General features: G+C 39.6%; 2 protein-coding genes across 2 annotated transcripts in view; both read right to left on the reverse strand.

The window, feature by feature from the left end:
• The window catches only part of iars1 (isoleucyl-tRNA synthetase 1), a 70228-nt gene extending 62091 nt beyond the window's left edge, over positions 1-8137 (reverse strand). Inside the window, exons 1-7 of the mRNA XM_084543738.1 lie at positions 8108-8137; positions 7307-7430; positions 5772-5928; positions 5542-5661; positions 4626-4708; positions 2726-2843; positions 2405-2552 (exon numbers count right to left, since the gene is read on the reverse strand). Of these exons, the coding sequence (XP_084399864.1) occupies positions 2405-2552; positions 2726-2843; positions 4626-4708; positions 5542-5661; positions 5772-5928; positions 7307-7425 (745 nt within the window). The 5' untranslated portion in view covers positions 7426-7430; positions 8108-8137. The remainder of the gene's footprint in view (positions 1-2404; positions 2553-2725; positions 2844-4625; positions 4709-5541; positions 5662-5771; positions 5929-7306; positions 7431-8107) is intronic.
• Positions 8138-9702: 1565 nt separating this feature from the next.
• On the reverse strand, positions 9703-11910 carry rpl29 (ribosomal protein L29). Its single transcript, XM_084543843.1, has 4 exons — positions 11870-11910; positions 11331-11383; positions 11114-11178; positions 9703-9875 (listed from the first exon to the last, which is right to left on the reverse strand). The coding sequence occupies exons 2-4, from the start codon at positions 11365-11367 to the stop codon at positions 9783-9785; spliced, it is 195 nt and encodes a 64-aa protein (XP_084399969.1). The 5' UTR covers positions 11368-11383; positions 11870-11910; the 3' UTR covers positions 9703-9782.
• Positions 11911-14331: the final 2421 nt, after the last annotated feature.

The following is a 14331-nucleotide window of genomic DNA, read 5'->3' on the forward strand; positions in this document are numbered from 1 at the left end:
TTTGAGCCCGCGGACTATATAAAGTCAAGTAAGTTTTGATAATATCATGGGGTAAATATATTTGATCTATAATGTTATTAATGTTTAACTTGCAAATATTAAATAAAAATGTATTAATACAGTAGCTAACTATCTGGTAAATTAGGTGCTAAATGAAAGCTATTTTTCATTTCATTGACCATTTAAGAGGCTAGCTAATTATGGTGGTAGCTACCTCAAATTTGATGCTGTTTCTTCTGACTCCTGCAAGACGGTTTTCTGTAACCATACAAGAATTTATACATCAATTGTCATCCCATAATTCCCATAAATTCCCATAAATTCCCAATAATTCCCATAATTCCCATAATTCCCATAATTCCCATGGAAAGTTTCTAATTTGGAATATTTCCAAAATTCCCCAGTTTAACTTCCCATGGAAAGTTTCTGGAAATTTTCCACCCCTTTGCAACCCTAACTGTGAGTGACTGTCACTGTCAGCATGCTTTCATGATATGCAACATTTTTTTCCCCCAAAGACCAACAATTTGATCCTAAAAGCTGCAAAAACTAAAGAGATCACTGTGGACTTCAGGAAGAACCAGCCCAGCCACACTCCTCTCACCATCAAAAACTCGTCAGCAGTACCATGTTCCTGGGGGTGCAGATAACGGACTCTTTGAACTGGTCCAACACCACATTGGAACCCTTGTAAATAGGGCCCGGCAGCATATGCACTTTCTGCGCCGGATGAGGAGAGTACACCTAACCACTCCCACTCTCACCCCACCTTCTACAGAGGTACTATAGAGATCATTCTGACCAGCTGCATCTCTGTCTGGTCAGGGGCCTGTAGCGCCTCCAACTGGAAGTCCCTACAGAGGGTGGTGAGGACAGTGGAGAAAATCATCGGGACTTCCTCTCATCCAGGACATTGCAAAGAAACGCTGTCTGACAAGGGCCCAAAACATCACCTCAGACCCCTCCCACCCCCACCATGGACTGTTCTCATTGCTGGCCTCTGGAAGGAGGTTCTGCAGCCTACGGAGCAGAACAGCCAGTTCAACAACAGTTTCTTCCTGCATGCCATAAGACTGCTTAACTCATTATAATATTTCCCCCATCCTCACCCACACACACCTACATAAGACTGCTCTACTAAGGACCTCTGTGTCGTATTGCCGTGAAATTTTATGATGTGTGCAAAATATTACATCATAAAAAAGGCCACCGTTTTAAGATTCTTAAAGTTTTAGAAAATACAATATCCCACTTTCTGACTTTGCTTAGAAACCTTACTTGCTTTAAGTCCAGCTTCAACCTGCAAGAGAGACAGGATGCAGGGAATATTAAATACCTAAGAATAGTTTGAGTAGTCACAAACACTTTAATGTGGGTGAGTCTTAATCCACTTAAGGACCAACAGTGTTTCTAATGAGGCTACCTGAACATCAGTCTTAGCATTTAGCTACTGCTTGTGTCTGTTTGGGTGTAGATAAAAAACGATTTCCACCTACAGAGAGTCTTTGTCATCAACAAAAGAAGACAGTCAATTTTTTTCAGCAAATACTTCAAAGCCAAAGGCCAGAAAAATCCACCAACACATTAGGGAACAAAAATCCCTGCCCCTGAGTGCACTTTGCCAAGGCAGTGCTCCTCCACAGCTAATTTGTTAATTCTGAACAAAAAGAAAAAATCAGCACCAATCAGCTCATACTGTGGTTGGAAACACTAAACGCACAAGGGAAGTAAGATTTTCATTAGAAAACCTTTTGCCTTAGGTGTCAGCATTTAAGCAAGATTGTTTGCACAGAGCTACCAGTCCAGGTAATTCACGTGATCCACAAGGCAGACAGGTTAGTCAGTAGGATGAGTGAGCAGTTATTTCATTGAATGACTTGAAGGAAGTAAAGACAACAACAGGAAATTATTCAAAATCCTGACAACAAAAAGAGTCTATTCACAGCTTGTATTAACATGACCAGTGCCTTTACATTTACCTTTAGTACTAGTGTATTTTTTTTTTCTTTGATTGCTGCAAACAGAGCAAGAGTACTGTGCATGCATTTGATTCCAGGGTTTTGAGTTATGATCTGATATTTATTTATTTATTTATTTATTTATTTATTTATTTATAGATAGATAGATAGATAGATAGATAGATAGATAGATAGATAGATAGATAGATAAAAACTCAGCGTGTGTCCTTTGGGTGAGTGAGAGAGACACTTTTAATGCTCTTTACGTTACACATTTTCAATCATATCTCCATATAGACACAACCAACAGTGCTATGCATGGCTCTAAACCAAGGGTAGATAGCTATCCACTGGTCCTAAGCCCCTGTCACTAATTATTTCAGGTTAAAAACCTCTGCAGAGAATTCAAGTCAGTGGTTGTTCACATCGTAAGCTTTGTTTCTCACCTTTGACCTTGACATATAAGTACTCCGGGTTGACACAGAGGGCCAGGTTGCTCGGGAGAGTCCACGGCGTGGTCGTCCAGGCAATCAAAGCAATATCCTCGTTCTCAACCAACGGGAAGCTGATGATCACAGAGGGATCTTGAACATCCTGGAGGGAAAAAAATAATTAAAACACAAAGCCTGAGACGATTTTTTTTAACAGACAGACTTTGAGCACAGTCTTCATCTTATTTTGGAATAATAAAAAAAAAAAAAAACATGACCGCAGCAGTGCTGTATCACACCAGCTAAGGTGCGAGGGGGGTTGTGTTTTGTGCCAACCTTGTAGTTCTGATGGGACTCGAAGTTGGAGAGGGGGGTGTTGCAGGCAGTGGAGAAAGGCATGACTTTAACACCTCGGTACACCATGCCCTTGTCATACAGCTCCTTGAACACCCACCTGACAGGATGAAAACAAGCTCTTTAAAACGAGGAAGGTGAGACTAACAGCGCACAACAAAAATAACAGGAGGTTCTCATTACTGATTCTGTTGTTTTAATTTGTGGTTTACCATAGCCCTTTTCAGACACAGAACCCTTAACTTTGTTGGTTTTGTTCCTCTATTCACAGACACAGGTGTTGTATGCTAATGTTTCTCGTGGACTTCATGAATTTATGGAAAGCGTTTGCTGCTTGAGTGATATCTGGACACCAGGTGGTAGGCGCCAAGAATTAGAGAGTGATGGGATAGTGGTCGGTTAAACACGATACAATAACAAGAAAGAACGATCCTCTCTGTGTTCCCAGCCTGCATTACCGATGGGTTTTAAAACTTATTGTGCTGCTGAAGCCTTAAAGGTGCAGTAGGTAACTTTTATAAAACTAACTTTCTGTCATATTTGCTGAAACTGACCCTATGTTCAGGTATAATTGCATAAAGCAGGTCATTTAAAAAAAAATTCGGCTCCTCTGGCCCCTCCTAGAGCCTGTAGCGCGATTTGCAAGACATCCACCGCTCCACATCCAGATGCACCAATCACGTCCAGGGGTGTGTCTAACAGAGTGTCAATCACTGCTCATCACCTCGCACCACTTGGCCGCGGGCGTGTAGAAGGAGCCGGGACGTAATCCTCCTCCGAGGCCTGTGCCTCAGCTTCACTCTCAAACGTCTAACCACATCAACAGGTAGCAGTCATATATCTACCACATAGCAAATTGATAAATCTAAACTGTGGAATAAAACGCCACAATGAATGCTTCTAACTGTTATTGATAGCAAACATCACCGATGTAGGCTACTTTCAGAAACATCCTAACCTTGGTTTTGTCCTAGAGTTGACTATTGCTAAATATTTTGACCTAAAATTATTTAGCAATAACGAAGGGTATTATAAAAACTATTTTGTTGTTGTTACGTCGGTGTGTTCCATGCTAGTTTGTTTACTCGCTCCTGGTTCTCTGCTCGTGCACAGTATTCCAGGGCCAATATGCACGCGCTCTATCGTGCACAGCTCTCCCTTGTGGGGGGAGGGGCTTGCGAGACCTTTTTGGGCTTTAGCGGAAAGTGGGGAGGGACTGAGAAGTTGTCGATGTTCAAATTTTTTGGCTAAGTCCTGGATCTTCGCAATCCTGCCTACTGCACCTTTAATTAATAATCAACATGGTCATAAGGGATGTCAACGTCTCTCCTCAGAGTGAATTCACAGATACATTCACTCATTTAACGTCACTGACGAGCAATTTCAGCTTCCTGTTTTACAATATCCAACAGCACACAAGAACTTAATGTAAGGACAATGAGTTGTAAGTTTTTACTTCTTGTTTGCTCACAAGCTGTTTGTATAAAGAGTTTGTTTATTATGCAACTGTCTTGTATAAACATTGCTGCACCACAGTAGTAATCTGATGAACAGTCTCTCCCTAGAGTATATATAAGGGAAACTGAACCACCCTCTACTGGATATTTTACATGGTGCTGCTGCAGCCTTTATAATCACCCTGACAATATGCAGTTCAGGTGCCCAGGCAAGACAAAGACATGATTTATTTCCATCAGGTTAACACTCAGATGTGCATGTCTCAAAGGGACTATGCTGCAAATTGTGGCTTTACGCTGAAATACTCATACTCCACTAAATTTAAAAGACATTTCTTTCAGGAATCAATCAAGCAGAAGTTGTGCATCTTTAAGCCAAAGCCTGTGGTCTATAGTCAGTTTGTCAGATTTCCTGACATCCGTACCAGACAGACTCCATGAACCATGGGTAAAGAGTCTTGTAGTCATTCTTGAAGTCAATCCACCTGCCCATCCGCCTCACTGAAGTCTAGGTACAAAAAGAAACACACAGAACAATCAAAACAACATAATAATCACAGGACAAATGTCTGCAGGGCAATTCATTAGGAACTATTATTTACTACTATTTTTTATGGTGTTGCCTCACCATGTTTTAGTTCAGTGGTTCTCAACCTTTTTGGGGTCCTGGACCCCCTGCATATTTTTGATCGACCCTTAGGCCCCTGGTGCAATTAACTCCTCAGCTATCGTATATGGCTTTTTAGCTTTGAAGAAAAGTAGGGCTGCCAACTCCCTGAAAAATAAATAAGGGACACCTCATTGGCAGGGCCGGCCGACCCGACTGCCTTCACCCTTCCCGGCGTGGTGAATTTTTTTAACCCTTATCTGTGTGTGTGAAATGGTTTTTTAACTATTTGACTCGAACTTCAATTGAATTAGATGCATATTTTTGAGTGATATGAACACATGGAAAACAAATTATTATTCAACAATTTATTTTTAAAACAAAATAAAAGAAGTATCTTTCTTAAACAGAAACCTGTCCTGCTTAACTTAAAACTGTATAAATTTATATAAAACAATAGAAAGCAAAACATTCAACATTAATTAATTTATTTATTATTAATTAATAATCGGGTAACCGATGGTGTCATTTATTATTGGAAGCATATAGTACAAACTGGGTGCAGTACATCATGGGAGTAGTAGGAGTTGTGTATAGCCAATCAAATTGTTTGTTTATGTGGTGATAAAGAGCAACTCATCTGGGTGCCATGTAGTAGTATTTGTTTACAACACAATGGCTCTGATTGGTTGAACGACAACCGGTTGAGAATCTATGTTTTAGTTTATGCTCACCTCCCACTCCTTGGAGTATCTCATGACAATTTGTCGGCACTTGTTGTTGTACTCAGCAATGCCCATCTTGGCCACGTCTTCAGGCCCTTTGATCCCCAACGTTTTATCAATCTCATACTCCTACAAAAACACAAAGCACATTGGGCAGAGTTTAAAGCTCTGAACAGAACTTGCAGTAATACGTCATCTTAATAATGTTCACTGAAACGAAAGCTGAGATGAATCCTTACCACAGGCAGGCCATGACAGTCCCAGCCAAAGCGCCGGTCCACATGGAAGCCACTCTGGTGGGCATAGCGGGTAACGATGTCCTTGATGGTGCCAGCTAGGATGTGACCATAGTGAGGTAGACCCGTGGCAAAGGGAGGGCCATCGTAGAAGGTGTACCTGGTTGGCAGATTGAAAGCAAAAATAAAGTCTTAAACACATCATTTGAGACAGCAGTATTAATGTAACAGACGTATTCTGACTGACAGGAGACAAGATAACCGTCATGCCCGAACTCCAACCAAGCGTGCAAGATAAAACACCTATTAAACTACTGACGGGTGTGTCAAACAGAAAGCATCGTTACTGTTGTGCATGTCTAAAGAATGTAGACAAACACAAACAATAATATGGGTAGTGGCTTTCTACCAAAAATAGTCTTAAGGGACCAGTTTATGGGAATCGATTTGCAGAAACTGATGGTCTTCATAATTAAAGCAATTTCCCTTGTGGATCAATAAAGTTTATCTAAGTCTAAGTCTAATTAGGTTTTCATAGGTATACAATCACATTTTTTTATTAGCTCAGATATGGCATATCTTCATACGGTCCTTTTCCACAAAGCCAAGCATGGTAGGTCAGAACAGACAAACCTAACAAACCTAACACTGGCTCTTCAGAAGAAATTTTGTGTTTTTACACAAGTGTCAGCCTTTACTGGTTCTCATATACACTACACAGTCGGTTGTAATCTGCTGTTTCACCACAAAACTAGCCAGTCCTAAACACTGGATCTTTAAATATCTGTTTGTGACCAAAGCTCCTCTTCACTACTGCCATTTTGCATTTCGTTTATACAAGCAAATGTCATGGTTCACAATGCCATGGTGAAATTTGCTGCAAGCTACGAGCAGAAATATTTAGCTTGTGCAGATTTTTCTGTTTCAGTTAATGACGGACTGTGGTCGTATTTTTTTTGCACATTTTAATCTCAATACATTGACACTAAACACTTAATGTTCGTGCAGGCTGTAGTTTAACATAATAGCTGACAAACACAAACTGGTTTCAGTGGTGTATCATAATAGATAACACATAACCGGAATTCACAAGTAATACAGCCAAAAAAAAAACTGGCTAACCAGGAAATGAAAGTATACTGTTTGGACATCAACAGAATGCATTCCCTTCTTTATAAAACAACACTCGACCACGTGTAGGATTAAAATAATATACGCTGGTAGAGATTTACAAGTGGTTGGAAACAATATTCACAATATTTTCTGAAATATATAAAACTTAACAAATTTGAAAAATATACTATAACACATTTTATAGTTCAGAGACTAGCTGAACAAGTGTAAAAATTGCTTTAATGTGGAAAAATTTATATTAAAATTTAAAAATTTTGCCACCATGTATTAATGGAAAAAAAACAAAAAAGATAAATTCAGCTGCAGTTTCAGTAAAATTTTCATAGTATGCTCCGACATGGTGTCATGGGAATATATTTTGTTTGTTAAATTAATAGCTACAAACCAGACGCTGACGTATTTACCTGGGTCTGCTCTTGGACTGTCTGAGGCATTCCTGGAAGCAGTCCTTTTCTTGCCACAACTGCAGGATCTTCTCCTCTTCCGAGGGAAAGCTGATCGACTCAGGGACCGGCTCCACCATTGCGTCTGTCTCAACACAGAAAGTAAAAGTATGTGCCCGCAGACTTTTGGAGTAGGAAGGCGTGTCATCAAGAAGAGATGCATTTAAGGTGTTTCTTTTCCAACTTTAGGCATATATTATCAACAATTAAAATTCACACTGCTACCTGTATTAACTAAACAACCAAATCTGACTTTCATCAAACATCCATTGATCCATAATACTACATACGGTTCTGGCAAAGTTAATAAATTCACTGAAGAAGCAGTCTTTCTCAGCAAACTGACAGTTTATTAATAGCTGACCTGTCAAAACCTGGGGGAGCTCAACAGTTTATCAACTGAACATGCTGTCCCTTTTAACATTTTACCCTCCAAAGTCGAGCCTAGCTTATGTTATATCTATATCCAACACGTAAGCACAGAAACTTCGTCAAAACCAATTCAATAAACCCGATAAATCACTTTTCCACAGCAGCTACTTGACAAGAACGACGCCTCCTTGTTGTCAGCTAGCAGGCTAAGCTAGCCGGTCAACGCTTCACAGCACAGGTTCACATAGTTAGCTTGTAGCTTAACGGTCTGCAAAGTTCGCTAAAGGCGCCGCCGACACTCTGACATATACTGACAGATCTACAGCGAAGCGTGACTATCGGCGCATCTTTGTGTTGTGTTTATCACTAAGTTTGAATGGAGGTACTCACATGTCTGAACCCCGGTATGGCTATGGGACGAGAAATGATGCAAGCTGGAGTCAGAGCGTGAGCGGAAGTGACGACATGACGCATTTGTTGCTTCAAAATGAAATGAGTGAACTATAAAGTCTTACTGTTTCTTTTTTATCGTTGGTTATTTTGTGTTTTGAGAATTATATACTATACTAGACCTCACATATGACTACTATTGAAGGAAAAAAATAATTAACTAAAATAAGAACGTATGGACTATTATTAACCTTTTTTTTTTGATTATGAAAATAAATAATTATACATCATATATCATCTCTTATTATACATGTCCTACTTAAATCTCTCTCTATATATACTATGGGTCAATTAACTATATAACACATAAGAAAGGCATGTCACTCATCAGTATCTCTGGCTTCTTTAACTTTTTTTTAATGTTCATTCACTTTTATTTTTGTGGCGTCTGACCTGATGTCTTATTTGCTTGTAATAAATGTTCTAAATGCAATCCTACTAAATAAAAGTTAACTTAAAGCTTAAAATTTTCTCCACAAATACCGTCTTACACAGTTGGACAGGCGTATAATGTAACAACATTACGGTAATTTGGAGTTCCTTAAACACACGTTATTTATTTATTGTTTCACATTTATAATCAAGTTCTCAATTTGCCATTTAACTCAAGTGTTTTTGTTGTGCTTAATTTATTTTTGAACCGTTTTTATCTTCTAGTCAAGTGGATATGCCATGCGTGTCTCAGGACAACTCTACATTTAAATCAGGTATAACAGGTAGATCCATATCAGCGTCATCAGTGCATGGCCCTATCTGTCCTTTCGCTTTCAACTGGAGCGCGCTCATACATTTGTTTTACTGTTTTTACAGAAAGAAAAAATCTTTACCATATATGGTGTTAATGGGAATAACTACTTTCCTACTTCATTTCAGGCAGTTTACATTGTTATAGTGTTGAGAAGAGACACTTGAGGATCAATAAACTATAAGATGCAGGAACAATAAACGCTCATTGGTGGAGTTCACCTGTATATCAACAGAGGGTGTGTCAACTATTTGCATAACAGCAGAATTAAACAATGTGCTTTGTTTCCATTATCTTGGCCTGTTCTGACAGCACAATAAGTAGAAGCTACATTCTTTCTGTTAAGTCTCATTTGTGCAGCTTTATGGACTGGTAAGATCTTGAATACCATCTGCTGTAAGATTCCTTTTACAGGAGGGACCAGCTTCCTTCTTTTAGAGTCCCTTTCCCACATGCCCACAGCATGTCTTACATATGACACTGAAATGTGAGTGCATTGTTCAAAACCACAAAGTTGGTGTCTCACTTTAACTGAAAGTAATCAGGTGGAAGTCTTGAAATCTATGCAGTGATCACACTTCTATTGAGACGGTGCAGCACAATCAAAGTGAATATACTTCAAGTGATCTTGTGTTTCAATCATTTTCAACTCATCAGCCAGTTCTTAACATTATTTAAGTTTGATGCATGAGTAACAGACAACAACACTGACATGGAATTAATCCTACACAGCAAATAATTATTTCATTTGATCAGGCAGAGGCAGCTAAAACAAACAAATGAAAATCTCTTGTGGATTTGTTAACAAAGCATAGCTTTATTGTGATGGTGGTAACACAATCTGACAGACAAAAGTGATCAGACTACAGCCTATTTCGCCTTGGCTGCCTTCTGTGCCGCCTTCATGCCCTTCTTGTTGTGCTTCTTGGCAAAGCGCATATTCCTCATGAACTTGGGGTCAACCTGCAACAAAGAGAAAAAACAAAATGAGTGTGCTGGAGGGTCGCAGGTGTGAAAGCTCTGTATAATTCTAAAGTTTCTTTAAGCAAAATAGTCAAGTCGTACATATAGTTTTCAGTGGATAGCAATGCTTTAAAAAGGAAAGACAATACCAGGTACATTGATAAAAGCTAATGTGGTTTGTGAAAACAATTACGGTGTGAATGAAAAGGCCAGTTTCTAAGTGAATGCAGGGTTGATTAAAATCAGATCACCTTTGCAGTATGATCATGAGATATAGTCTAGACAATCTGTAGAGGACGTACTTGGATGGCACTTTTTTTTTTTTTTTTTTAATAGCCTTGGAAACAATGTTGGTGTGGTCATTCAAGAAAGACAACATTTCAGTTTAAATAGGGCGGAACTTGACCACTTCACACTAGTTTAACTCTCATCTTGAAGTTGAGCAAATTAAAAGGAGTACCAACTCCAACTATGCATGCAGTGCCCAAGTGCAGAAACGTGTAAAACATTCAGAAAGTTGTGCTTTAAATCCCTTATTAAGACTATTACTCATTACCTTGAGATGACAACACAAGGATAGTTAAATATACAGAGCAATGTCAGCTGCCCTTTATCTGAGGAATATTCAAATGTTTCAGTAAACCAGTTACTGAGGTCTTTTCTGAAGAAATGTGATTTCTTAAATGTCATATTGATGAAAATTCCAGTTACTGATTTTAAGATAGAAAACACCAAAAACAATTCTCAAGCAGGATTTCTCTACTCTTCTACTGAACCCATGAACAAAAACAAATATCTGAAACACAGATTGATCCCGGGAGAGAAATTACGATCAACCTGACAGGATTTAAATCAGCTACTTGTTTACCAATGTGATGAACACGTTAACGCTCGACTTAATGATTATGTCCGTCTGAATGGGTCAGCATCATCTCGGCTTTGCACCTCAACAGCTGTCAAACATTTACACTACAAATCCTTGTGTGGTTTATACATCAGAGCGACTTAAGATCTGGAGAGATACATTGATGCGCATACAAAGCACAACCCTCCTGCATCAGTCTCCACAAAAACCTAGGGCTCTGATGTTCTGTGTGCATATATTACTGTTATACATGTAGATGCTGCAGAAGCCCTGTGTTCCTGCTTTCATCTAACCTCATACCCAATTTCCCCAGGGTGACCAATAAAGTCCCATCTGATCTTAAAGATGCAAACAAGAGAAAAACACAACGTACCCCCTTCAGGGACTCATATCGCTGAGATGTGGGCTTCTTGATGCCATTCCTGTGGGCCTTACGAGCTGTTAAAACGAGAAAAGACACATCAATCAATGCACCTGATGCACTTCATGCAAGCCATCCCTCTGCAAAGGGTCTTCATGAAAACCTTTACAGTGAAACACTTCTTCTATTTTACATTAGCCGCCTCCAGAGACGTCCAGCATTTACTTACACTGGTTGTGGGTTGTGTGGTTCTTTGACTTGGCCATTTCGACACTGGTTAATCTAAAAAGAGGAAAGAAATAAAGTGTCAACATTAAAAAAGAAAGTTCAGCTGTAGCATTTCTGTTATTTGCGTCCACTAGCATGCTAGCTAACATTAGCTCCGTTTGGTTCGCTACCCGGCAGGTGAAAGGGTTTCATAGGATGCAAACAGCTCCGTGTGAGTTAATAAATGACACGTAACAGTTAAACAACTATGTAAAAGAACATATAAAAGAAAAAAACACACTTATAGTGAAATAAGTCATTATGCGGCATGTACTGAGAAGAGTTAGCTGATGTGAAGCTCCTGCTTTGCTACACAGTGTTAGCACCATCCAAGTGGGGTTTTTACTTTTTAATAAGGGTCGAATCTCAACCATATAGCGAGGACTCTACTGTTAATGAACAACTTCATCAGTATCAGTGTCTGTTTCTGTGCCAACGTGAGAAATACGCGCAGATTGATGAAGATTTTAAAGAGTCCACCGAAGTGGGTAAAATAAATACCTGCCACACGAACAGACGTCAACCGGAAGAGAAAGAATACGTGACCTGGCGGAGGAGAAAAAGACTGAAGTCAAGAGCGGAAGTCAGTGGGGAAAAGACCTGTTTGTTTGACGACACCGCCCCCTTTCGGTAGTTTCTGGTGTAGCAGGGCTCCACGCTGGGCCACAGGGTGTCACCCTCAGCCTAAAAAAATGAAAGACTTGTTCTGCTTTCTGTTGCAGAAATGAAACTGTGACACAGACACGAATCCCTTTAAATGGAAGACGGTGGTTTCATTCTTTGTTCTGCCCCACACAAATGCGTTTGTGTTGTCTTTTTTTAATGTAATTACATTAAAGGTAAGGTTTGTATGTTTTCTGGTTATTATTTCTTCTCAATCACTCTAGAGCAAACTCATTTAGTTCAGGGGGCACATGCAGACCCATTTCATAAGTTTCCCTTTGTTTTAGTGCAAGGAAGTACAAGTACTAAATATTTTAAATAGAAATAAGTGCAATTTTGGCACATTGCTGCCATCTGCTGGTCTCAGTGCTGCGTCGTGACCGCAACTTCTCCTGAAACAGCACAATCCTTAGTGGTCGTATTTAAGAATAGGTCTTAATTCTAATTGAAAAATTGCAGGTAATGTCTTCTATGTAGTTTTCGTACCTTGCAAATATCGTTTAGGGGCCAGATTGACTCTCTGGGTGGTTGGTTTTGGTTGACACGTATGTTTGACAGCCCTGCTCTAGAGGGAATCAATGATTTTGTTCACATTTGCTCTTTTCACTATTATAGTTATTCGATTTCACTTAAAAAGTCAACAGGGAAACAGACTATTTGAGATCAAACAAATACTGTCAAATCCATTTGGCGCTTCGACCCTTCATTAAAAAGATTCCTCAGTCTGCGGCCTGTTTCCTATGGTCCTCACACAAATTTCATTTAGGTAAATTTTTTTTTAGTGGTAAAGGAATCCAATATCTCACCTCAAAACTGATGTATTAGCTTATTTATCACCAAATGAATGTGTCTTGTTTCCCTTTTGGAGACTCAGAAACTTTAATTAAACTAGACTTACACTTAGATAAACTTTATTGATCCACGAGGAAAATTGCTTGGTCACAGTAGCTTAGTTGCACATAAAAAAACACTCTTAAGAACCACAAGTAAAAGAAAGATTAAATAAAATAAAATTAAAATAAGTAAAATAAAATCTAGTAAAATAAAATAAAAATAGTATAAGCAAAAATGTACAAATTAGCGTATGAATAAATGTACAAGAAGTACAGACGGAAGAATATATATTATATACACAGGAATGATAGTATGATGATAGTTATCTGTTACAGAAAGGTGAGTTGTTGTACAGCTGGACAGAGAATGGTATGAAAGACGTCCTGTAGCGTTCACTGTTGGAGCGGAGCTGGATCAGTCTGTTGGAGAATGAGCTCCGCTGCCCCTCTGTTGTCTGGTGTAGTGGATGAGATGGATTGTCCATGATGGAGAGCAGTTTGTCCAGTGTCCTCCTGTCCCTCACTGAGACAAACATCTCCAACTCACTGCCAATAACATGACCAGCCTTTTGGATCAATTTGTCAATCCTGCTTATGTTCTTTTTGCTGGTGCTGCTCCCCCAACAAACCAGAGCTGGCGCTGTAATAGTGCTGCTTTGAAATTGAATATCGCACATATAGTTTTCAATGGATAGCAACACTAGGACTGAAAAACCACAAAAGAAATCAAGATAAGCACAGACATGGCCTCAATTACTACATTTCTGACTGAAGTTTGGTGGGGATGACATGAGATTTCACTCTGACAGACCAGTGCCACTCCTGGTGGGTTTTACAGCACTGCAGCACACATGATGGTGAGATGATGGACAGCTTGTAAAGCAGCCAGCATTATAGACAGATCCACAAAGATTACTGCACTGCCCGTCCTCCCTTATGTTGTGATGGATGGAAATGGATGCAGAGCCATGTGACTGAGCTCACGTCTCTCTTCCTCAGATACACAGAGACACGCACACTTGAATATACATGATACAGAAGTGGCATTTTTTCGCTCTCCTCTCCTCTCCTCTCCTCTCCTCTCCTCTCTTGGCTGAGGTTGGGTGAATCCCCGCTCAAGCAGAAGAAATCATGCAGCAGCATCCTATATTTAGACCCCCATATGATCACGGGAGTCTCTCAGCTCCACTCTGCAGCTCTGCTCAGTCAATTACAGATTTGGATACATGTGCTATTTCACGTTTTCTACTCAATCTGATTGCGGTCGCATGCGCGCTAGTTTCCATTTCCCCTCGTATCTTTCAAACGTGGTAATGCTGGTGCTGTGGTGAGTTGATGCTGCGAAAGGGACGCATTTCTGAGAATATATCTTTGTGATATCATCACTAAATCTTAATCGTGCAAGATAGTTTTAGCTGCGCGGCTAAAATGACCATAGCTGAATAAACTGGAAAATTCTTAATACCA

This window comes from Chelon labrosus (genome assembly GCF_963514085.1).
Source record: "Chelon labrosus genome assembly, chromosome: 4".
NCBI lineage: Eukaryota > Metazoa > Chordata > Actinopteri > Mugiliformes > Mugilidae > Chelon > Chelon labrosus.

Coding starts and splice junctions, on each gene's coding strand:
- rpl29 (XM_084543843.1), bottom strand. CDS start 11,367: ATGGCCAAGTCAAAGAACCACACAACCCACAACCAGT. Junction 11,179..11,330: donor CCACACAACCCACAACCAGT/GTAAGTAAATGC, acceptor TCGTTTTAACAG/CTCGTAAGGCCCACAGGAAT. Junction 9,876..11,113: donor GATATGAGTCCCTGAAGGGG/GTACGTTGTGTT, acceptor TCTTTGTTGCAG/GTTGACCCCAAGTTCATGAG.